This window comes from Eubalaena glacialis, chromosome 13, assembly GCF_028564815.1.
Source record: "Eubalaena glacialis isolate mEubGla1 chromosome 13, mEubGla1.1.hap2.+ XY, whole genome shotgun sequence".
NCBI lineage: Eukaryota > Metazoa > Chordata > Mammalia > Artiodactyla > Balaenidae > Eubalaena > Eubalaena glacialis.
In genome coordinates, this window is record NC_083728.1 from 81,327,132 (window position 1) to 81,354,358 (window position 27,227).

The 27,227-nt window shown below is 40.7% G+C and overlaps 1 protein-coding gene across 1 annotated transcript in view; it reads right to left on the reverse strand.

The window, feature by feature from the left end:
- GALNT17 (polypeptide N-acetylgalactosaminyltransferase 17) overlaps positions 1 to 27,227 on the reverse strand; it is a 446,202-nt gene that overhangs the window by 252,452 nt on the left and 166,523 nt on the right. The window contains exon 2 of the mRNA XM_061207933.1: positions 14,646 to 14,829. Coding sequence (XP_061063916.1) covers positions 14,646 to 14,829 — 184 coding nt within the window. The remainder of the gene's footprint in view (positions 1 to 14,645; positions 14,830 to 27,227) is intronic.

The following is a 27,227-nucleotide window of genomic DNA, read 5'->3' on the forward strand; positions in this document are numbered from 1 at the left end:
ACAATGATGATCATAATAACAACCTCCTCTGATTCCCAAAGCCCTCAGCTGCAGCCCGACGACTCTTCTCCCCTTCACGATAAAATTTGTCAAGCCTAGTTAATTTGCTCTCTCCATTTCCTCCCTCACATTCCTTCCTTAACCAACCCCAATCAGGATTAAACACCTTCCTCAAGATGATCAATGAACTTCCTGTTGCCAAATCCACTGACCACTTCTGGCATCTCAGTACCAGTCACTGCTAGGGACCCCTCCTTCCTTCTAGATGCACTCTCTTCTATGTCACTGCGTTCTCCCAGATTTCTTCCTTCTTCATTAGCTGTTCCTTCTCCACATCTTTTGCTGAATTCCTCTCCTCTTTCAGGAGTGACCTCTAAATTTTGGAGTGACGTAGAACTCAATGCTGTGCCCTAGCTGCATCTCTAGCTCTTCTTAATTATCTCAGCCTGATGGCCGTCTCTATGCTGATGCTCCAAAGGTGTACCTCCCACTCCCACCTCTCTCCTGAGTTCCAGATTCATCAATCAGTCACCTCTTTGATATCTCCAAGTGAATGACCAAAAGTCAAGTCAAACTTAACATGTTCAGTGTAGAATTCTTAAATATCTCCCCAAATCTGTTTGTTTCCCTCAGCCCAGTAAATGGCACCACCTCCACCTACACATTTCTATCTGAAAACCTGGAGGTCTTCCTTGATTACCTCCAACAAAAATCTCTGTCTTTCTTTCTCCATCTCACTGTGCTCACCCTAATTGGAATCACTATTACCTCAACCTGAACTATCCTCCCGGCTGGTCTCCTTGCTTTACTCTTGCTCTCTGCAGCCCATCCTCCAACAGCAAAAAGAATGACCCTTTAAAAATATAAAGCAGATCATGACACTTCCCCGTATCAAATCCCCAGTGGCTTCCATTACTATCAACATGAGTTTCCTAGGGCTGTCATAACAAAGTATCACAAATTGGATGGCTTCAAACAGGAGAAATTTATTCTCTCACAGTTTTGGAGGCCAGAAGTCTGAAATCATGGTATTTGGCAAGGCCAGGCTCTGAAGGCTCTAGGGAAGAATCCATCCTTGCCTTTTCATAGCTTCTGGACATTGTTGACAATCCTTGGCGTTCCCTCTCTTCTAGGTGCATGACGCCAGTCTCTGCTTGTGTCTTCCCACAGCCTCCTTCCCTCTGTGTCTGTCTGCATCTCTGTGTCTCTCCTCTCCTTCCGAGGACACGAGTCATCTTTGATTTAGGGCACACGCTAATCTAGTACGACCTCATTTTAACTAATTTCATTTGCAAAGACCCTATTTCCACATAAGGTCACCTTCTAAGATTCCAGACAGAATTTCAACCCAATATGCCACTTTTAATCCCACTGGAATAAATCCCAAATTCTTTATCATTGCCATGATCCTGCACAATCCGGTTCCTACCTACCTCTCCATCCTCCTTAAATCATTTGCCAGTATATCTTATCAGTTCCTCAATAAAGCCAAGCCCGTTCCAAACTCAGGACCTTTCTGAGGACCGTTCCTTCCGTCAGGAGAGTTTTTCTGCCAGATGTTTGCATCACTGGATTCATCCTCATCTCCTCTACTTCCTCAGTGGACCTTCTTTAAAGTACACCCTCGTTTCCAGCTACTCCACAGATTAGCACCCTGTTTATTTACTTCAACGCACTTATCACAACCTGTAATGATCTCGTGTTTGCTTTTTCCCAGTTTATTACATCTCCCATTACCGTCTCAGCATCCAACGTAGTACCTGTTAGATGGGAGCTATTCAATGAGTATTTGCTGAGTTAATGAATAAATTCAAATGTGTACAGGAACTGCATCATACACATCTGTTAGAACTCCTACAGCACCTGCCCAAGGCTACCTTCATAGCCCTTGAAAATGTGGGTTGAAATCAACTAATAAATGCCATCCATTTTCTCCATGCCACAATGTGTACTTACACAAGAATTCTCCTGATCAGACTTTGTAAGACAAAAGCAGTGGCTCCAATTCTGCCACCAGGGTTGCAAATAGTAAGAATTACGTATCTAGCATAGCACAGTCCCAGACTCATCAAACTGCCAATTACCAGAAATTGCCTAAGCATTCCCATGTGCAAAGTGGAACTGCATCCACCATGACGATACGCCATGGCTGATTTAACTTCTTCATGTTATGTTATGAAATAGGACTGTGCTCCTAAAAAAATTCATTTGTAGCCATACAACACTGGAGAGTAATGGAGAGCTCAATAGTGTTATCAGGGGTCAAGTATACAGCAAGTGCTGCCCACAGAGACATATCACATTACTTCATCATCGCAACATGTACCATTAAAGGAATTTTCCAGGGATAATAATTTGCAGTACATCTACTCGAAGCAATTTTGTACTTATTTATTCAATTGAATTATTTATGTTATTCATAATGAAATGAAACACAAACAGCATTGGTTCCACCACATCTTCCTTTGCTTTCATTTGGTTTGCTGCTTATGACTATTTTTATGCAAATGAGGTTATGATAACATTAAACATTTTCTACTGATTTTGCAAGCACAAATATGTTCTCTCCATATGCCACAGTCTCCTTTTTGCTGCATCCATCCTCAAAGTTCTGTTGGCTGATCAGAATTTCTTCTAAATTAACTCTGAGGACGTTCCATCTGTAATACTGGTGAGGCTGTCTCCATTTGCAATACCAGTGTAACACTCCCATTAACACCTGAATTTAGCCCATTTTGCCCATTCCACCAGAAGCCTTACTCATCCCTCCAGCTCTTATGGCGCTGTAAATCTCACCTTGTTCCATCCCCCTGCTGCCAGTTTGGGGGATGTTTACTTGACTCACAGAGCAAAAACAACGAACTCCACACATAAAAAAGGTGTTGTGATTGCAGACACATTTGTTCTATTGATTATATTCAGGGCTGAGAAACAAATGTTTTCAGGGAAGTATTTCAAATAAGTATCCACTGGACCCATCAGAGTGGAATTAGGCAGGTTGCCTAAGAGGGACTCTCGTAGGCTAGCTTGGGCTTTCTTGCAGGGGTGTGTGTGTGTGTGTGTGTGTGTGTGTGTGTGAGTTTGTTTTATCTCAAAGTGCACTGATAGAGTGAGAGACACAGTAACTGGGCAGACAGGAAAATCCTCTAGAAACATACACATTGCAGGTTCAAAGTCTGGAGTCCCCAGTAACAGCCATCACGGGAACTTCTGAGAATGACACGAGGTGAGCTATTCTCCTACAGTTCTCCAGTGCCAACAATCCTCGCATAAAGTAATCAAAGGGTTATAGAAGCAAGAACCACTGCTGCTGTAAATCCCAACATTGGTTTGATTCAAGGTTATAAATCAAGAATTCCATTTCCCATAGTCACATCTACATCTGGGGAAAGTGAATCTGGAATTCAATGACCCTGCGGGTTGTAAACAGACCACAGAGCAGAGCCATTTACGTAGACAGGATAAGGTTCACATTGGTTTCTACCCACTGATTCCAAGTTCCCCATGCAAGAAACTGAAGCTTGTCCAGAAAGCTCTCTAGAACAGAAATAAAGGGGACTCTTTTCTGCAGCCTCACTTTAATGCATTTAGATGCTAATCTTTTCAGGGCCCAATAAAAGATTAAATTAACTTTGCCAATTCATAAACTTGGGGACAGCCAGGCCGGCACTACCTCCGGGAGATGTGGGAATCCTTTCTTAAAAATTAGCTACGTCTTTGACCCCCATCATATTAATGACACCCCTCGTAGTGCAAATAGTATCTCCGCTTCATATTTATCTTTCTACTCTGTATCTCTACGTTTGAAACACTGCCAAGAGTTGCAACCATTTTATGGGGTATAATGAATTTCTAAAAGGAAAATCATTCAAAATGAGGCTGATTTCTATTCATTTTCATTCACTAAATAAACAGATGCACTCAAGGATATGGGATGGAAAGGAACAAGACAGAGAGGGAACGGACACAAGGTAAATCAACAAGGAACAGGAACTTCTCAAGCATGGGAACCCCTGCCCTGTTCCCCACCTCATTTTCTCTTCCATCTGCCTCCACAGAATCTCAGAAAATGGTAGGGCCCTAGGATGCTCCAAATTTAAAAATAAGAATCACTCAGGGATCTTGTGAAATAGTGTAGATTTACCAGTCTACTAGCTCTGTAGCTGGGCCAAGACTTGACATTTTTAACCAGCAGCCTTGGTGATTCAAATGCAAAGACCACACTTCCTGAAACATGAAGGTCCACAGGTTCTCAATGTTTTGAGACACTGGGGTTACCTGGAGATCCCATTAACGAGAAATTAATACTGATGCTTGAGCCCCACTCCCAGGGATTCTGATTTAATTACAGTAGGCCCTCCGTACCCATGGGTTCTGCATCCATGCATACACTCTGGGGTGAAGTCTGGGCTTCCAAAGTTAAAAGCTTCCCAGGTGATGTCAATGCCCAGTGAAGGCTGAGAACCTGTATCAGGCTTTCCCAAGAACCACCTGTGTGGAGAGACCAGGGGTCTTTAAGCAAGTAGGGTTGCAGGCCCTATACAAGCTTCCACATCTCACTCTTGCAACTTTGACACTTTTACCCCAAGAACATTCCAGACCCCTGTCTGAATCACCATATTTATTTTAAGATTTCCATCTTTGCATAACAGGCAGGAAATGATGAAAATGGAGTCATTTGATGCCCAGACCCCAGAACAACCTGGAGGACGAGGCAGCCCTTCCTCTGCCCTCTCTCAGCTGCACCCCCTACTCCCCACCCCTACCCCTCACCAAAGGTTGGCTTCTGAGGCCCAGTCAAGCTCCACACTGGAGCAGCTTCACAGAAAGTCTCAGAAATCAAAACTCCACTGAGAACAAAGGCTTTCTACAGCCAAGGCCACAGCTGAACAATGCCCACTCTTTCAAAACTCTCCTTACTACCTTAGAGGTTCTCCACAGAGGGAATTAATTCATAGAAAGCAGCCAGGACTTCAGACCAGGAACACTCCGTACGGCCCAGCAACCTACATTTTTAAACAAGTTCCAAAGACGTCTCTTTGAGAAACACTGTAAAATGTAGTTTTTAAAATATTCAGCCCTTTTCATCAAAAAGACGATTTTAATATGTGGGAAAAATAATCATTTCGATTTGTGAAAAAGTAAGAACACACATTACACTGTGTTTTGGGTCTGACGACTATGGATTACGGCAGAATAGAAGCAGGGGGCAGCTGTCCCATCCCACCAGCCTTTACAAAGTCTCCTGTGCCCTCAGAACACCCGCTGGAGTTCCTCAACATGGAAGCTGTGGTGAATCCCAAAGGTGAGCCTCCTGATCTGTCCTGGCAGAGCCTTAGGGAGAGAACGTTCCTTCCCAGGCGCTCACCACAGCCTGGTGCCTGTCTCAAGCCGGTCCCATGAATTCTGTGCCGACCTGGGGACAAGGGGATGCCCATTACCTTAGACCTGAGTCTTCCATATTGGAGTGAGGCACACAGTTGTACCCACATTTCATTCGGGTAGATACTTTCCTGAAGATTCTGTCATTAAATCTTGCATGGTATTTTAAGGATAAGGGGTATATACGGTAAAGGAGCTTTTAAAAAATAATCACAGCTAACATTTATTGATCAGATATCATTAATTCATGAGAAGGTCTCAGAGTAATGCCTGGTATATTAGTCTCTGTGGGTCACATGGAATAATCGATTTACTCTTCACAACGATTCTATGAAGTCGATATCACCGTTTCACATATGAGGAAACTGAGGCACAGAAAGGTTAAATAACTTGCCTAAGGTCGCAGAGCTTGTAAGAGGCAAAGCTGGGATTATAACTCAGTCATAGTTCCAAGTCTGTGCACTTGACCTCCATGAAAAATTCTCTTATTAAGGCTTTTAAGTGATCCAGACATGCTTTTCATACCCAGGGAACCCACGAAAGTGGGATGAACATTCGCCTACAAATACTTCAGGAATTATCACCCTCACATATTGAAAGAGAGGGCACCCCCCCCGCGACCCCATGTGGATTTCCCATCACTCTCCCACCCCCGAGCCAGGTGAGGACCAGCCCTAAGCAAAGAAGTTCTCCCTGGTTATGCCTCTAGGTGAAATCAACTTTATGGTAAGACATTTCCTGAACCTAATAATATTACAGTATTTATTTTTACTGAGCTTTACCCACCCCCCAATATACCGTATCTTTTAAAGAGGATTTCAACTATATTACACTATATACTAGGAGGTCTGAATGGGCAAGGGTTAATCAAATTCAGGATACTGCCCCTTTGGTAGTAGAATTTTGGTAGAGTTGGAAGGGGTAAAAGGGAACAAGAGAAGAAAGCATAGGAAGTAAACACACACAAGTACACAAACATGCATGCACACACAAAAACACTTGCATATGCATGTACACAAACACATAGGCGTGCATGCATGCACATACACTCACTTCCCCAAAGGAACTGTCCCGTCTCTAAGACTTAAAATTTTTTTGCCTTCTAATGATACCAGCATGGAGTAGAAAGTTCCATCCCACAGATATAGACAGGTAGACAGAGGCAACTATGTGTGCGGATATGTGCACAGGCCTCAAAGACACCCACGCAGCCGGGTTCGAATCTGGGTTCCCTCACTGCCTGACTGTGTGACCTCAGGCAGGTTGGTTCACCCCTCCAAATGCCCCTTCCCTCATTTATAAAACAAAGACGGTCACAGCTACTTCGGAGAGTGGTTAAATTTAAAAGAGATCAATAAAACATGCAGCACAGTGACAAAAACATAAAAGGCAGTCAATAAAAGGGAATAATTATTGTGGTTAGTGGTTCAAAGACATTCCTAATCAGGCAACTACTTATTATTTCAACCAACATGGATTTGTTGGATGGCTACACTCTGTGCCCACATCTGTAAACGAGAAAGTTTAACATAGGATTCCTGACCTTCTTTAAGTGCTTTCACTCTAGTTGAAGACCAACCTGTAAGACGCAGGATACCCATCATCAGAAGAATGACTCAGAAAAAAAAAAAAGGTCAGTCACAGCTATAATTATCAAATGTGTCCTTTTCACAGGGGATGGAAAACTTGAGTTGGGTCTTGACCAATGAGTAGATGCATTCCACTAAATGATAACACCGTAACTCACATACACACAGACTCAAAATACCCACTGGACTTGGATGATTGCAAATCTCCGCAGTCGGGCCAGACATCATTCCTGACCTCCAAACGCAAATATACAATTGTCCGCTAGATGTGACATGAAGATGGTCCACAGACATCTCACACCATATGTGTCCAAAGCAGACATTGTTGGACTACAACTTAGAATTGGTGGCACTAAAGAAAAGAGGAGTCTTTGTGAGTGAAGCAAAATGAATTCCAAAGAAACCTGACATCTGGATTTATAAGCAGGAGGCCAAAGGAGAAACTGAAGATAACAGCAGTAGAAACTGCCCATAAATTACCTACATGGTCTGGGAGGAGAAAGCAAGCCACAAAATGTACGCAGGGATCTCAGGTGTGGCTTTAACAAGCTCAGACAGATTTCTGTGTTGCTAGGTGGCCCCTCCCCCATATTATGAGATAAGTGGGCAGGCAGATAATTAATATGCCACAACATGATATAGAATGGGATATCTTGGCAAGGGAAAGGAGTGGCGGTTAATAAAGCCTTGTCTGGCTTCTGGTGTCTGCAAACACCACCTCCTCGCTGGCACACACATAGTCAAATAATGAATAAAGCCAGACAGATTCATCTCATGGTTCCCTCAAGAAAGCCGTAACTATGGGGAACCCTGGACAAGCAGCATTGCTACCCCTTTGCCCCCACCTCCCTGCAAAACATGAACCTCTCCGCAGGATTCTCTCTCCCGGTTAATGAAATCACTTCCACTCTGTCTCCCAAGCTAGAAACTTCTGATTGCACCCAATTCCCCCATATCCAATGAACTGACTCATCTCACTGATCCTTAGAAAGTTTTTCTTGAATCGAGCCCTTCCACTCCATCCCTGCTCAGTCCTTGGTTTTTTACAGAGAAATCACTTCCGTGAAAGGAATAGGATAATTATAAAACACTCACTGTATTATCAAGTCTTTCTCTTCTGTCAAGCAATGCCTAGCAAATGGTTGGCGCTCAACAGGTGTTGAGTGGGAAAAGAAGAGATTTTATTTCGCCATCCTGCTCCCAGCCTCCAATGCCTCTAACCTTTCTCCACATTCTTGTCCCAGTTAAACATTATTTTTTTTAAGAAATTACCACAAAAATACAATCTTGCCTCAAGTCCTTCATTGGCATCCAATGACAACGACGAACATCCCCACCTAACACAGCGGTGGCACATAAGGTGCTTTACAACCTGCCTCCCCCTTTCCCTCCAACCTCTTCTTCCAAGATTCACTCTGGAGACCCTATGACTCAACCCAAAGTTTCTGTGCTGTTCCCCCAGCCCTGAAATCCAAGAACTTTCCCAGTCCTCTTGCACATGCTTTTCACTCTCTCCAATGTTCTGTCTTCACCATTAAGATCAAGGTCACCTCTGCACTGCCCTCTGACTCTCCCAGAAGTACACATCCCCTTATCTTAGTTTCTAAGGTCCTCTGAACACAAGTCAAAGGATTGCAAAGCCCCACCTGCCTCTCCCACTTGCTTTGATTTCTTAGGGGGCCGAGATGTGCCTTGTTCCTCACCATGTCTTTAGCACAGTGTCTGGCAGACTGGGGACTTCAGTCAAAAATCATTTTCTATGATTTAAAAAAAAAAAAAACAAAGAAAGGAAAGAGAAGAAAACGAAAAAAAAAACCAGACCAAAGAAATAGCACAGAGTCTAGAAAATAAGCCCACTTATGTATAAAAAGTACAAAATGTATTCCATTTAACAGCTCCAAATAAGAGAAAGAGAAACGTTATTTCCAAAATCATTTTGAAAAAGCTGCTTTGAAAAAAAGGACAGACATTTGAAACAAAAGATACGTATCTTGTACCATATTCCAAAATAAGCTCTGGATGGATGGAGGAGTGAAACATAGAGTCATGGAAAAGGAACACAAAACAGAGTAGAATATTTATATAAGTACTCTTTCTCTGCTTTAAAGCAGTGAAGAAATGAAGATGGAAAGATTGACAGTTGGGGGTTCATACAAATTTTAAATATCTGTCCAGGGGAAGAAAAAAAAAATCACAGAATTAAAATAAAACAGAAAACATTTTGGAATCCATTTGCATGAAATGTGACCAACAAATGGTTAATCCCACTATTACCCCCAAATTCATTCATATTTATAAGAGAAACAACTCTGTCAAGAGTAGTGTAATAATAAACCAATGAGAATTAAAGCAACTTGAGGTTCTGTATAAAATTGCAATGAAATTAGCCAATTTCAGTTCTCTAAACTCGGAGACAGCTTTTGGGCAGTGTCAAAAGCAAGATTGCCCGTGGGGGGATAATTTCTCCTGGGCTTGGGCTGCACGGGGAGGAAAGAAAGTGCTCTGGCCCCAGACAGCTGCCTCCCTTCCTATCCCCTGGGCTCAAATATCAGAGGAGCAGCTTCTACAGGCAAGGCCCTTGCCCTTCTTTGGCGGCAAGGATGAATTTGCAACTAACCAAGGTTAATTTGGTACCTTTGGCTGTGGAGCCCAGAATTTATAACACTACCTCTGGTTACCATGTATGACCTGTGGGCAAGATCTCAAGTTCATCTTTAATTTCACCTTCAAATTCATCCTCCATATAGCTGCCAGAAAAATCTAAAAAGGCAGAGGTGGTCACATCATTCAACCCAGTTCTCCAACTCTTTCTTCTATTATACTTTCACCCTTCTACCTTGCACTTAATTTTTTGGTGTAGATTTACATTTATGGCGTAATTAAACTTTTATTTTATTAAAACAAAACATATACAGTCTTATCCCATTTCTGTACTCTCAATGTTTCTAAATAACAATCATTATGCTGCAATTCCTGATGTTTAAATTTTAGATATCTTCAATTGATTTTCTGTTTCTGACCATAAAGATTTAATTTTCTTATACTACCCACACCTCACATACACATTTTGCCTCTTCTTTCTTCCAACAGAGTTATACCATAATTTGTGGTTTAATACCTATTCAATATTTGTATGATTATATTGTTCACAGCTCAGCCACAGAATATATGGAATTGCAATTCCTTTCTTGAGGAACTTTTGGGTTTTTTCTGTGCTAATAATTGTTTTCCTTTTTCACAAGCTTTGTGCGTGTGTGTGTGTGTGTGTGTGTGTGTGTGTGTGTGTGTGACCATAACTAATTCAGTTCCAAACTTTCTGAAAGAATGGTAAAAATTTTTTTTTGTTTGCAAAGACAACAAAAGCAAAAATAAATAAGGGAGACTAAATTCGTTTCTTCACAGCAAAGAAAACCATCAACAAAATGAAGATACGACCTACCGAATGGGAGAAAGTATTTGCAAATCATAAATCTGATGAGATATTAATATCTAAAATATATAAAGAATTAATATAACTCAACAGCAAAAAAACCCCATACAATCTGATTTAAAAATGGGCAGAGGATCTGAATAGACACTTTCCCAAAGAAGATATACAGATGGGCAACAGGTACATGAAAAGATGCTCAACATCACTAATCATCAGGCAAATGTAAATAAAAAACAATGAGAGGGACTTCCCTGGTGGCGCAGTGGTTAAGAATCCGCCCGCCCATGCAGGAGACACGGGTTCGAGCCCTGCTCTGGGAAGATCCCACACGCTGTGGAGCAACTGAGCCCGTGCGCTACAACTACTGAGCCCATGCTCCACAACAAGAGAAGCCACCGCAATGAGAAGCCCGCGCACCGCAATGAAGAGCAGCCCCCGCTCGCTGCAACTAGAGAAAGCCCGCGTGCAGCAACGAAGACCCAATGCAGCCAAAAAAAAAAAAAGTGAGATATCACCTCACACCTGTTAGAATGGCTATTAACAAAAAGACTAGAAAAAACAAGTGTTGGCGAGGATGTGGAGAAAAGGGAGCCCTTCTGCACTGTTGCTAGATATGTAAATTGGTGCAGCCACTATGGAAATCAATGTGGAGGTTTCTCAAAAAATTAAAAATAGAACTACCATATGATCTAGCAATTCCACTTCTGGGTATTTATATAAAAAACAACAAAAACACTAATTCACAAAGATATATTCACCCTCCCCATGTTCACTGCGGCATTATTTACAATAGGCACAATATGGAAACAAACTAAGTGTATACAAATGGATGAATGGATAAAGAGAATGTGATACATATAGATATGAGTCAGCCATAAAAAGAATGAAATCTTGCCAATTGCAATGACATGAATAGACTTTGAGGGCATTATGCTAAGTGAAGGAAGTCAGAGAAACAAATACTGTAAGATCTCACTTATATGCAGACTCTTAAAAAACAAACAAACAAACCCAAGTTCATTGACAGAACAGATCACAGTTGCCAGAGGTGAGGAGGGGGTGGGGATGGATGAAGTGAGTCAACAGGTACAAACTCCAGTTATAAAATAAGTCATGAGGATGTATTGTACAGCACGGTGGCTATATAACCTGGTATTAGTTTCAGGTATATAACATAATGATTCGATATTTGTATATATTTTGAAGTGATCACCACAATAATTTATTTATCTAACCTTTCATTGAACTATTTATTTCTATCTTATTCTTAACTTCCAAGATCTCCTGTTCATTCTCTGATTATCACTTTAACATAGCACTTGATTCTTATTTTGTGAATAAAACAAAACATTCCATGAACTAAGACATTAATTATAGTTTTAAAGCATGTCTGTTTCCTCCAAATGCCTTTTCTATTGTTCTTCTTCTTGTTGCTAAGGCCCTTTATAATAGAGATTCTCCTGAAATGTCTAGGGATCCTGGTTCTCCTTTCTTTTTTAAAGTAAGACAGCTCTTGTAGATGGATGAGCCTTACTAATGTTTAATGAGTAGAACCCAGACATTTTGGGGATGCGGGGGACCTATCAGATCTATTGGCATTTCTCTCAGGTTGGATGGCTTCCTTAGAGTGGATTCTTCCAAATCTGGACTACAGGAGTGTGAAAGCTTGGAGAGGTAATGAGGCCAAGGGTGTCCCCACTTAGTACACAGCCCTATCCTCTGTCATCTTATGAACTAAAGCCCAGAGTTCACCTTCTCCATGGAATAAACCTCCCATGTTCCACCAGGTAGGGAAGGGCAGTCTCCGGCTCTGTAAAGTTGAAGAAAGGATCTGGGGACACAGCTATAATCCTTCTATTCAAATCTACCTCCCAGCCATCAGAGGTACCCAGAACCTCCAATTCCTGAGTCTCTGGGGTTCTGAGGTGTGACTAGGCTATATTCTTCTGTCCTTCCCACCACTTCCCATCATATGTAGAAGGTTGGGTCTCAGCCTCATCCAGTTTGCTATGTCAGTTACCATTCATCCATCCTCTTTCCATCTTCCAAAACTTTGTGGGTGTTTCTTCCCTGCTGTGGGAGCCTAACCTGTTTTTGTCCCTTATAGGCTGTCATCCTCTGTAGTCCTTTACTATCATCTTAGTAAAGTTTCCGGAGGGACGAAATCTAAGTGGTGTATTCCAGTGGTCCCCAAACTTTTTGGCACCAGGGACCGGTTTCCTGGAAGACAATTTTTCCATGGGCGCGGGGTTGGGGGGGAAGGGGATGGTTCAGGCAGTAATGCGAGCGATGGGAAGCGGCAGATGAAGCTTCACTCATTCATCCACCGTTCACCTCCTGCTGTGCGGCCAGGTTCCTGACAGGCCACAGACCGGTACTGGTCCGCGGCCCGGGGGTTGGGGACCCCTGGTATATTCAAGCCACCATGCTACACTATAGAGCACTACAGAGCTGTGTATTCCTCCCTGGGTGTGCCATGTTTTTATTTGCATCCCCAGCTCTGCTCTTGCTATTCCCCTTCCTACTTGTCTTTATCTGTCTCCTCTCTTTAATTTTCTAACCCTTAATGGGCCTTCAAGATTAAGCTTATGCATCATCTCAAGCAGGAAACCTTCCCAGATCCTCCCTGTACATACTGTGTATATCTCCGGCCTGACATACCCACATAGACCACAATGTGCTGGATTGATCTGCTTGCACATCTGTCTCCCTCCCTAGACAAGAAGTATGTAGGCAAGGACTATCTTATCCAATGTTCTGCCTCTAGTGTGGGGAAAACCATCTGGTACATAATATGTGCTCACTGATATTGTTCAACTGACCCATTTCCACTAAGCTCCATGTTGGAAGCATCTTCATTCTCACAGGACTACAAAAATTACAGCTCTGTTTATTTGCCAACATCCAAATAAGAAAGGCTAATCAGAGAGCACCAGGAAATGAAAACAGCCAGATGTTTTTGAGAGCAAAAGTCCAGGAACACAAAATAGCTTCCAACAGGGGTGATGTATGTTTTCCTAGTGATTCAAAATGAATATATGCTTATTAGGCAGAGAGAGAGATTTAACAGGTTTCTCAGCTAATGCTGCAATTTTAAATCCATTTAAGATAATTTTCTTTATCTTGAATCTATTTTTCTCAGTAACCAGGATACTTAACTGATTTGTACAAAATCCATTTGAAAAAGAAATAATCTACTCTAAGCAAGGGCACATTGCAAATGAAAGAAAGAGAGACACCACAAATCTAACAGAAGATGAAGCATCTGTTTGAAAAGCCAAGGAGGACTACTGCCTAGAAAATAGGATGTTTTCCCCCAGCATCTTGATTTTCCCACCAATCTCTCTTCTCTCTTTCACAAGGAGAAAACAAATAATTCTTAAATCTGAGAGCACAGAACAAAGACCTCTCATAAACCAACCAAGATGCAAACAAACTGTTTCAAAGGTAAGAATCTCAAACAAAAATTGTAAGTTGAAACAATCACAGGATGTACTCTTTCACCTACCAGCTGGGAAAAGCATTATTTAAATGCTAGTACCCAGTTTGGGAAGGGTCTAGTAAAATTCCAATAGGAGCAGAAACTTCTATAAACTTTCTGGAGGAAAACATCACTATATGTATCTAGAGCCTCCAAAAGTATTCCTACAATGTGATCTAAGGATTACACCTTTAGAAGTGTGGATTAAGAAAGTAAATATCAAATCAATATACATAAAGATTTGAGTGGGGAGATATTCATCAAAGTGTTATTTATAATAATGAAAAATTGGAAATAATCTAAATTTCTAACAATGAAAATAATGATCATAACTAATAACATCAGAAAATGCTCATGACATAATAAATGAAAAAAAGGATAAATGAAACACATCATATGCTCATAATCTGTATAGAAAATAGACTCAAAGACAAAATACTAGTATTTTACCAGTATTACCAACTCTAGGTAATGAGATCATGTTGATTTTTAAATTTTTACTTAAAAATTTTTTGTATCACGGACCTTTCTCTATGCTTCTGTATTATTATCTCTATGCTTCTGTATTATTTTATAAAAATTAAAAATTCTTATTTAGCTCTATTTATTTTCATAATCAATAGTACTATTTATTGATTATGGAGGAGACAAGATAAAAGCCCCTCCGCTAGTTACAAGTCACACAAGAAAATGTCACAGACATGGGTCTACGCCCAACCATCTGATAAAGCAAGCTCCTCTGAATGACTGAATCAGAACTTACTTGGTGGGACGATAATCCGGAATGGAACGATCCAGTGAAATTTTTTCACTGAGGTAGGAATTGTAGCCATACTTCTCATGGGGTCCCTTGGCTTTCTCTTCTTCAGCCGGGGAAAGGGTAGCAGGAAGGCCCCCTTTGCCCCGCCCACCATAACCTTCAATGAGCCCAAGGGATTTAGATAAACCTAGAAAAAGGAGGGGGAGAAAAAGAATTATTTGAAAACCACCATACCGGGATATGCCCCTCAGGCTCAGATATAGCTTCAGTGGAAATTTTAACATTACCTGTCACAGAAAAAATTATGTTCTCAATTTATTGATATCGGAATATGCCCTGAACACATTTCAATTGAGAGGAAGGTCAGAGCAACTGTGAGATGTGGGGTTAAGGCTGGTCACCCATGAAGAGCCTCCCTCTCCCTCCTTTTGGGAACTGGGGTGGATGGTGGGGGCGGTCTATAAAAGGGAGAGACTGCCAAAAGCAGGGGACATGTGGACCAAGAAAGACACACAAAATGGGACAGAACTGGGGCTGTCATCCCTGCCTGATTTCCTTTCTTCATGATCAATTACCACAAGGCTAGATATTCCAGGAGATGCCCAGTACAACACAGAAAAGGCAGCAATAAGGAACTTCCAGACTGCAGGTGTTTTTGCTTCATTTGAACAGAGAATAATATACAGATTGATTTTATCATGAGTTTAAAGTGTGTAGCCATCTGCCACCGTTCTATACCTAATGGTTTTATTTAAATCTCATTTAAATGGCAAAAGGAAATACAAAATGTTTGAGAATAAATCACAGAGAAGAAAAACCCATAAGGGCGATCACCGTGCCAAGCAGAGTAGAAGGCCTCTGTGACAAGCCTCATTGAGCAGTTGCACGTTCCCAGGATGGTGGCAGCTTTATACCTATTGTTCCATTAAAGGATAAACAGCTTGATGGGTAAATTTTAAATCCTACAGTTATGGGAGGTTTTATTTCTCGGCTTGAAAACTTTTGCTGTTAAGGGCTCTCATTCTCTTTTGCCATTTCAAATGCTCAAGCTACCCTGTTCACCCTCAGGCGTGTGCACACACACACACCCCACTTCCTGCCACTGGCAGGAAGACCATGGACCAGAGATGTAAAAAGCATCCTCAGCTTTCATGGCGGGCAGACCACAAAGCCTAGGAGGACCATAACCTCCCAGGAAGGCATCCTCAAGTAAGTCAAAGGCCAGTAAATCTGCTCCAGTCACAGGATGGTCCTCCACCCCATAACGGCAAGACCTGTATTCCCTTTCCTGCTTCTCTGAAAATAAACATTTATTTTCTGTGATACAAAATCAAAAAGGAAAGGTTCAGCAAGCATCTCAGGATTGGTCTCAAGTGAACATCATTTTTCTACCTGAGAATCATTTCCACCGTCCATGGTGTTCTTCAGGAACCCTGACATCTTTTCTGCCCTCCACCAGCCCAACAGAGGAACCATCAACTGAGAACTGGATTACTCCAACACTTCCTGGTCACAGGAAGTGACCTGCTTCCTGGTCTTTAATCTCATGCCACATCACCGTGCACCAACCATTCCAATAACATCACCTTCACTGAGCTCCAAAATCTGTAAGGACTCATCCCAGGTCAAGTACAGACACCTGTGTTGGATTTTAAACTCACTCCCGACAGGACATTACTAGTGGGAATGCACAATGGTGCAGCTACTTTGGAAAATACTTTGGCAGTTCTTCAAAATGCTAAGCGTAGTTTTACCATATGATCCAGCAGTTCCATTTTTTACCCTAGAGAAATGAAAAGATATGCCCACTTGAAAACTTGTACACAAATGTTCATAGAAGCATTATTCATATTAGCTGTGTCTATCAACTGATAAGTGAATAAAACAAAATGTGGTACATCCACACAATGTGATATTATTTGGCAATAAAAAACTATCTTTTTAAAAAAGTACAGATCTTCCTCAACTTACAAAAGAGTTACATCCCGATAAACCCATCATAAGTTGAAAGTATCGTAAGTTGAAAATGCATTTAAAACATCTAACCTACCAAACATCATAGCTTAGCCTAGCCTCCCTTAAACGTGCTCAGAACACTTACCTACAGTTGGGCAAACTCATTCTAACACAAAGCATGTTTTATAATAAAGAGTGTTGAATATCTCGCGTAATTTATTGAATACTGTACTGAAAGTGTAAAACAGAATGGTTGCATGGGTACAAAATGGTTGTACATGTGCTGGTTGTTTACCTTCATGTTACATGACTGACTGGGTGCTGAGGCTCGCTGCCACTGCCCAGCATCATAAGACAGTACCATACTGCATACTGCTGGCCCAGGAAAAGATCAAAATTCAAAGTATGGTTTCTACTGAATGCTTATCACTTTTGTACCATCATAAAGTCAAAACAATCATAAATCGAACCACTGTAAGTCAGAGACTGTCTGTAGTGATATATACAACATGAGTGAACCTTGAAAACATGCCGAGTAAATAATGCTGGACAGGAAAGACCACATACTGTATGGTTCTGTTTACCTGAAATGCACAGAATAGGCACATCTATAGAGATAGAAAGTAGATTTGTATCTGCTTAGGGTGGTGGGTATTTGGGGAGGGAATGGGGAGTGACTGCTAATGTGTATCGAGTGTCTTTTTGGGTGATGGAAGTTGTTCTGGAAATAGAGTGTGGTGATGTTTGCACAACTTTGTTATATACTAATACTTTGTTACATACTAATACTTTGTTATATACTTTGTTATATACTAAAAACCACTAAATTGTACACTTTCAGTAGATGAATGATATCATGTGAAAAAATCTCAATAAAGCTATTTTTAAAAACCCACTTATGGTAGACAATTCTATTTCCAGCAAGATGGAAGGCTAAAACAACAGGAAAACTTTCCAATAAACTACCTAGAAATTCTGAATGAAAACTTTTTTAATATTGTAAAAGCATAGCTGAGCTTGCAAGAAGTTAAAGGAAACGCCCAGAGGTAAGTTATAATCAGAGTTGAGACTCTATCTGCTGGGATGGGGTGAAGGATGCATTGCTCATTAACTAAAGGCTGGCATTTTGGAGCTCAAACGTGCACAGAATACGAGACCTTTTGTATGCCTTAAATGTTTCGTAATTTCTAATTATGAAGGTACTGAGTTGATCAGTGGCCCCTTGTCTACTCTGAACCTATGAGTATGACTTTATTTGGAAATAGGGGTTTTGCATATGTAATCAAATTAATATAACTGGTGTACTCATATGAGAAAAATTTAGAGATAGATACACAGAGGGAAGAAGGTCATTTGACAACAGATATTGAAGGATACAGCTGCAAGCCAAGCAATGCCCAGGATTGCTAACAACTCCCAGAAGCTAGGAAGAGGAAAGGGAGGATTACCTCCTAGACCCTTCAGAGAAAGCATGGCTTGGCCAACATCTTGATTTCAGAATTCTAGCCTCCAACTGTGAGAGAAAAAATTTCTGTTGTTTTAAGCCATCAAGATTATGGTAATTGGTTATAGTAACTACACAAAATGAATACAATCAATATCAAAAATATAGAGTGGAATTGGATAAAGAAAATATAGACCATGACAATACTAACCAAAAGAAAGCTGGAATCGCTCTATAAACATCAGATAAAAAGAGACTTTAGGGCAAACAGCCTTATGGGGATGAAGAAGGTCGTTACATAATGATAAAAGTAACAATCCACTGGAAGCTCTTAGGAATTACAAACTACCAAGCACCTAACAACATAGCTTCAAATTACATAAAGCAAAAATGGACCACATTACAAGAAGAAATTAACAAATCTACAATCATAGTGGGAAATATTAACACATCTCTCAGTACTGAACAGATAAGGACAAAAATTTAGCAAAGATACGGTAGAACTGAACAACAAAATTAAGATGTTTGATCTAATGGACATTGCACCTGACTTTCTAATAATCGCATATTCTCTACAAGAGTATATGGAACTTTTAAACAATTGAAAGGCCACAAACAAGTCTCAACCTAGCTTACAGATCATCTTTGAACATAAAGCAATAAAAAACAGAAGCCAACAATAAAAATACCACAAAGGATTCACACATTTGGGCAGTTTTAAAAGACTTCTAAAACAAATGTGGGTCAAATAATTAATCATATTGCCATTAGAAGTTACATGAAACTAACAGAACATGAAACAGTACATCTCAAAACTTGTAGGATCATGCTAATGCAATACTTGGAAGTAACTATATAAATGCATATATTAAGGGGGGGAAAGGAAGAACTGATAATTAATAAGGTAAGCATCTAACCCAAGGAATTAGAAAAAAAAGAGAGGAAGCCCAAAGAAAGCAATAATAAACAAAAGAACAAAAACTAATGACACAAAAGAAAGACATCAAGGAAGAAAGGAGTAACAGGGAGGGATGGAGAGAGAGAGGAAGGAAGGAAGAAAGGAAGGAATGAAGGGAGGGAGAGAGGGAGGAAAGAGAGAGAGAGAAACTAAAAGAAAAAAAGATGGGTGGGAGGAAATAACCTCAGCAAAACTGGGGATAAAAAGAGAGAGAGAGAGAAGGTACATGGTCCCTTCAGGGAGGACTTATCTATACATCACAGTAAACACAGTGCCTAGGTCCCCCAATATTTTTAAGGGTTCAGGAAAATGTTTAAATTTCTTTTAAAATCAGAAGACACAGTTATCAAATAAAATTTTTAATACTCTTTTTTAAATTGTTTTATTGTTTTTCTGTGAAGGCCAAAGTGCTTAGGGCCCACAAAATTCATTATGCAGCCTTGGTTCCCTTGAAGTTAGATTTTATCTGTAAGTGACAAGGTACCTAAAGCATGGAGAAGGAAAGTAACATGATCTGAGGCACAATTTACAATTTTTACCTAGAAGGTAGATAGCACAAGGACAGACCCCAGGCACTAACAGTAAGGCCAACTACCATTTATTGAGCATCTGTTGTGTACTGGGAAGCACCTTGCTAAGTGCTTTACATATATTCTATCACTGTTTCATCTAATCTTTTGAAAACCTCACGAGGAAGGTATGACAATGATCTCTATTTGACAAATGAGGACACTGAATCTGAGAATGTGGTAACTTTGTTAAGGTTCTGCAGCTGTTAAAGGAAGGTGAGACCTGAGTTCTGGATATAGTTAGAGATACAAGGGAGGATAAAACCTGGTCTCTGTGACAGATAAGGAGACTAGTTCTGGAGCTGTTGCAGCAGCCCAGACCAGGATAGAAGGGGCATCATGTTAAGGTATGAGTGGTGGTGATCAAAAAGAGAGGAGAGATTTGAGAAACATTTAAGAGATATCATCACAAGGCAGGAGACAGACACGGGTTAGGGTGAGAGAGAAGGAAGAAGTGAGTGAGCTTGGGGTTTCCAGCGAGACAACTGAGTGGCAATATCACTCACAAAACAGGGCACACAGAAGAAAGTTCGAGAAGATGCATTCTAGTCTCTACATGTGGTATATGGAGCATTCATGGGACATTCAGATAGGATCATATGTCCAGTGGGGAGCTGAAACACTTGGGCATTGAAGTTCAGAAGGTAGAGGAGGCCCAAAACATGAACCCTGGCAGCTATCAGTTTGGAGGGGACCATAGCCATTGTAAGGAGTGGGAGGGCCAAGATGTTGAGTGGCAAGAACAAAGACAGACGATGCTCAGGAAGTGTTCTCTGACCACACGTCCTCTTATGCTTCCACCATATCTACAGTAGGAGTTGCATACTTTAGGACTTACTACTTCTGTACTCTGCATGCATGTTCTCTCATGGAAGCTTCATTTGAAGCTCAAGACTTCAAGGAAGGAAGACTTAAAAGGATGGAGAAACATCTCAATACCAACCAAGTGCTTAAACTTTCTGCTGTGTTCATAAATCCACTTGACCACTCTCTCTCCACCCACTGTTGACTGTTGTTTAGGCTTTAAAATTTTTAAATGCTTTTGTATCCATTTTTCTCTTAGGCAGGCAGGGTAGATATTACCATGATCACTTTAGAGATGAAAAAATGGAGGCTTAGAAGGATTAATTATTTGACCATCCAAAAGTAATGGAGACAGAATAAGACATTCCACCCAGCTCCCAACATACACACAAATACTCTGCCCAGGAAATTTTGTAGGAAGGAAGAATCCAGTGTTCAAAATACAATGAAGAATTGGTAAATAAATGGTAATAGACTCATTAAAAAGGAATACTATACAGCAATGAGAATGAATGACTTGCAGATAAACAGATAAATCTCACAGACTTCATGTAAAGAGCGAGCATCAAAAATGCATAGAATTGAGGGGTGTCTTCAAGATCGTGGAAGAGTAAGACGCGGAGATCACCTTCCTCCCCACAAATACATCAAAACTACATCTACATGTGGAACAACTCCTACAGAACACCTACTGAACGCTGGAAGAAGACCTCAGACTTCCCAAAAGGCAAAAAACTCCCCAAGTACCTGGGTAGGGCAAAAGAAAAAAGGAAAAACAGAGAAAAAAGAATAGGGACAGGACCTGCACCTCTGGGAGGGAGCTGTGAAGGAGGAAAAGTTTCCACACACTAGGAAGCCCCTTCACTGGTGGAGAAGGGGGTGACGGGGAGGGAAGCTTCGGAGCCACAGAGGAGAGAGCAGCAACAGGGGTGCAGAGGGCAAAGTGGAGAGGTTCCTGCACAGAGGATTGGTGCCGACCAGCACTCACCAGCCCGAGAGGCTTGTCTGTTCACCCGGCAGGACAGGTTGGGGCTGGGAGCTGAGGCTCGGGCTTCAGAGGTCGGATCCCAGGGAGAGGACTGGGGTTGGCTGCGTGAACACAGCCTGAAGGGGCTAGTGCACCACAGCTAGCCAGGAGGGAGCCCAGAAAAAGGTCTGGAACTGCCGAAGAGGCAAGAGACCATTGTTTCAGGGTGTGCGAGGAGAGGAGATTCAGAGCACCACCTAAACGAGCTCCAGAGACAGGCGCGAGCCGCAGCTATCAGCGTGGACACCAGAGACGGGCATGAGATGCTAAGGCTGCTGCTGCAGTCACCAAGAAGCCTGTATGCAAGCACAGGTCACAAACCACACCCCTGGGAGGCTGTGCAGCCCGCCACTGCCAGGGGCCCGTGATCCAGGGACAACTTCCCCGGGAAAACACATGGCACGCCTCAGGCTGTTGCAACGTCATGCTGGCCTCTGCCGCCACAGGCTCGCCCCGCACTCCGTACCCCTCCCTCCCCGCGGCCTGAGTGAGCCAGAGCCCCCTAATCAGCTGCTACGTTAACCCAGTCCTGTCTTGGGGGGGAACAGACACTCTCAGGTGACCTACATGCAGAGGCGGGGACAAATCCGAAGCTGAACCCCAGGAGCTGTGCGAACAAAGAAGAGAAAGGGAAATTTCTCCCAGCAGCCTCAGGAGCAGCAGATTAAATCTCCACAATCAACATGATGTACCCTGCATCTGTGGAATACCTGAATAGACAACGAATCATCCTAAAATTGAGGCGGTGGACTTTGGGAGCAACAGTAGACTTGGGGTTTGCTGTATGCGACTGACTGGTTTCTGGTTTTATGTTTATCTTTGTTTAGTATTTAGAGCTTGTTATCACTAGTAGATTTGTTTATTGATTTGGTTGCTCTCTTCCTTTTATATACATATATATATATATATATATACACACTTTTTTTCCTTTTTCTCTTTTTGTGAGTGTGTATGTATATGCTTCTTAGTGTGATTTTGTCTGTATAGCTTTGCTTTTGCCATTTGTGCTAGGGTCCTACCTGGGTTTTTTTTGTTTTTCTCTTTAGTATAGTTTTTAGTGCTTGTTATCATTTGTGGATTTGCTTTTGGTTTGGTTGCTCTTTCTATCTTTCTCTCTTTTTTCTTATTACTTTTTATTATTAATAACTTTTTTCTATTTTAATAACTTTATTTTTTAATTTATTTTCTTTTTCTTTTGTTCATTCTTTTTTTTTCTCCATTTTCTTCTGAGCCGTGTGGCTGACAGGGTCTTGGTGCTCTGGCCGGGTGTCAGGCCTGAGCCTCTGAGGTAGGAGAGCCGAGTTCAGGACATTGGTCTACCAGAGACCTCCTGGCCTCACGTAATATCAAACGGTGAAAGCTCTCCCAGAGATCTCCAACTCAATGCTAAGACCCAGCTCCACTCAATGACCAGCAAGCTACAGTGCTGGACACCCTATGCCAAACAACTAGCAAGACACGAACACAACCCCACCCATTAGCAGAGAGGCTGCCTAAAATCATAATAAGGTCACAGACAACCCAAAACACACCACCGGACGTGGTCCTGCCCACCAGAAAGACAAGATCCAGCCTCATCCACCAGAGCACAGACACCAGTCCCCTCCACCAGAAAGCCTACACAATCCACTGAACCAACCTTAGCCACTGGGGGCAGACACCAAAAACAACGGGAACAACTGGGGGCAGCCTGCAAAAAGGAGACCTCAAACACAGTAAGTTAAGCAAAATGAGAAGACAGAGAAACACACAGCAGATGAAGGAGCAAGGTAAAAACCCACCAGACCAAAGAAATGAAGAGGAAATAGGCAGTCTACCTGAAAAAGAATTCAAAGTAATGATAGTAAAGATGATCCAAAATCTTGGAAATAGAATGGAGACAATACAAGAAACATTTAACTAGGACCTAGAAGAACTAAAGAGCAAACAAACATGATGAACAACACAATAAATGAAACTAAAAATTCTCTAGAAGGAATCAGTAGCAGAATAACTGAGGCAGAAGAACAGATAAGTGACCTGGAAGATAAAATAGTGGAAATCATTACTGCAGAGCAGAATAAAGAAAAAAGAATGAAAAGAATTGAGGACAGTCTCAGAGACCTCTGGGACAACATTAAACACACCAACATTCGAATTATAAGGGTCCCAGATGTAGAAGAGAAAGAAAAAGGGACTGAGAAAATATTTGAAGAGATTACAGTTGAAGACTTCCCTAATATGGGAAAGGAAATAGTCAATCAAGTCCAGGAAGCGCAGAGAGTCCCATACAGGATAAATCCAAGGAGAATCATAACAAGACACATATTCATCAAACTATCAAAAATTAAATACAAAGAAAAAATATGAAAAGCAGCAAGGAAAAGCAACAATTAACATAAAAGGGAATCCCCATAAGGTTAACAGCTGATCTTTCAGCAGAAACTCTGCAAGCCAGAAGGGAGTGGCAGGACATATTTAAAGTGATGAAAGGGAAAAACCTACAATCAAGATTACTCTACCCAGCAAGGATCTAATTCAGATTTGACGGAGAAATTAAAACCTTTACAGAAAAGCAAAAGCTAAGAGAATTCAGCACCACCAAACCAGCTCTACAACAAATGCTAAAGGAACTTCTCTAGGCAGGAAACACAAGAGAAGGAAAAGACTTACAATAACAAACCCAAAACAATTAAGAAAATAGTAATAGGAACATACATATCAATAACTACCTTAAATGTAAATGGATTAAATGCTCCAACCAAAAGACACAGACTGGCTGAATGGATGCAAAAACAAGACCCGTATATATGCTGTCTACCAGAGACCCACTTCAGACCTAGGGACACATACAGACTGAAAGTGAGGGATGGAAAAAGATATTCCAAGCAAATGGAAATCAAAAGAAAGCTGGAGTAGCAACTCTCATATCAGACAAAATAGAATTTAAAATAAAGACTATTACAAGAGACAATGAAGGACACTACATAATGATCAGGGGATAAATCCAAGAAGAAGATATAACAATTGTAAATATTTATGCACCCAGCATAGAAGCACCTCAATACATAAGGCAAATGTTAACAGCCATAAAAGGGGATATCAACAGTAACACAATCATAGTAGGGGACTTTAACACCCCACTTTCACCAATGGACAGATCATCTAAAATGAAAATAAATAAGGAAACACAAGCTTTAAATGATACATTAAACAAGATGGGCTTAATTGATATTTATAGGACATTCCATCCAAAACAGCAGATTACACTTTCTTCTCAAGTGCTCATGGAACATTCTCCAGGATAGATCATATCTTGTGTCACAAATCAAGCCTTGGTAAATTTAAGACAATGGAAATCGTATCAAGTATCTTTTCCAACCACAACGCTATGACACTAGATATCAATTACAGGAAAAAATGTGTAAAAAATACAAACACATGCAGGCTAAACAATACACTACTAAATAACCAAGAGAGCACTGAAGAAATCAAAGAGGAAATCTGGTTGTGGGGGGGGGGGGGGTGTGGTGGTGGTGGTGGTGTGATAAACTGGGAGATTGGGATTGACATATATACACTAATATGTATAAAATGCATAACTAATAAGAACCTGCTGTGTAAAAAAATACATAAAATTAAATTTTAAAAAAAGAGAAAATCAAAAAATACCTAGAAACAAATGACAATGAAAACACGAAGACCCAAAATCTATGGGATGCAGCAAAAGCAGTTCTAAGAGGGAAGTTTACAGCAATACAATCCTACCTCAAGAAACAAGAAACATCTCAAATAAACAACCTAGCCTTACACCTAAAGCAATTAGAGAAAGAAGAACAAAAAAACCCTGAAGTTAGCAGAAGGAAAGAAATCATAAAGATCAGATCAGAAATAAATGAAAAAGAAATGAAGGAAACAATAGCAAAGATCAAAAAACTAAAAGTTGGTTCTTTGAGAAGATAGACAAAATTGATAAACCATTAGCCCGACTCGTCAAGAAAAAAAGGGAGAAGTCTCAAATCAATAGAAATAGAAATGAAAAAGGAGAAGTAACAACTGACACTGCAGAAATACAAAGGATCATGAGAGATTACTGCAACTACATGCCAATAAAATGGACAACCTGGAAGAAATGGACAAATTCTTAGAAAAGCACAACCTTCTGAGACTGAACCAGGAGGAAATAGAAAATATAAACAGACCAATCACAAGCACTGAAATTGAGACTGTGATTAAATATCTTCCAACAAAAAGCCCAGGACCAGATGGCTTCACAGGCAAATTCTATCAAACATTTAGAGAAGACCTAACACCTATCCTTCTCAAACTCTTCCAATATATAGCAGAGGGAGGAACACTCCCAAACTCGTTCTACAAGGCCACCATCACCCTGATACCAAAACCAGAGAAAGATGCCACAAAAAAAGAAAACTACAAGCCAATATCACTGATGAACACAGATGCAAAAATCCTCAACGAAATACCAGCAAACAGAATCTAACAGCACATTAAAAGGATCATACACCATGATCAAGTGGGGTTTATCCCAGGAATGCAAGGATTCTTCAATATATGTAAATCTATCAATGAGATACACCATATTAACAAATTAAAGAAGAAAAACCATATGATCATCTCAATAGATTCAGAAAAAGCTTTTGACAAAATTCAACATGCATTTATGATAAAAACTCTCTAGAAAGTGGGCATAGAGGGAACCTACCTCAACATAATAAAGGCCATATATGACAAACCCACAGCCAACATCGTTCTCAATGATGAAAAACCGAAACCATTTCCACTAAGATCAGGAACAAGACAAGGTTGCCCACTCTCACCACTATTATTCAACATAGTTTTGGAAGTTTTAGCCACGGCAATCAGAGAAGAAAAAGAAATAAAAGGAATCCAAATCAGAAAAGAAGAAGTAAAACTGTTACTGCTTGCAGATGATATGATACTATACATAGAGAATCCTAAAGATGCTACCAGAAAACTACTAGAGCTAATCAATGAATTTGGTAAAGCAGCAGGATACAAAATTAATGCACGGAAATCTCTTGCATTCCTATACACTGATGACAATAAATCTGAAAGAGAAATTAAGGAAACATTCCCATTTACCATTGCAACAAAAAGAATAAAATACCTAGGAATAAACCTACCTACGGAGACAAAAGACCTGTATGCAGAAAACTACAAGACACTGATGAAAGAAATTAAAGATGATAGAAACAGATGGAGAGATAGACAATATTCTTGTATTGGAAGAATTAACATTGTGAAAATGACTATACTACCCAAAGCAATCTACAAATTCAATGCAATCCCTATCAAACTATCATTGGCATTTTTCACAGAACTAGAACAAAAAATTTCACAATTCGTATGGAAACACAAAAGATCCCGAATAGCCAAAGCAATCTTGAGAAAGAAAAACAGAGCTGGAGGAATCAGGCTCCCAGACTTCAGACTATACTACAAAGCTACAGTAATTAAGACAGTATGGTACTGGCAGAAAAACAGAAATATAGATCAATGGAACAGGATAGAAAGCCTAGAGATAAACCCACGCACATATGGTCACCTTATCTTTGATAAAGGAGGCAAGAATATACAATGGAGAAAAGACAGTCTCTTCAATAAATGGTGCTGGGAAAACTGGACAGCTACATGTAAAAGAATGAAATTAGAACACTCCCTAACACCATACACAAAAATAAACTCAAAATGGATTAAAGACCTAAGTGTAAGGCCAGACACTATCAAACTCTTAGAGGAAAACATAGGCAGAACACTCTATGACATAAATCACAGCAAGATTCTTTTTGACCCAGCTCATAAAAAG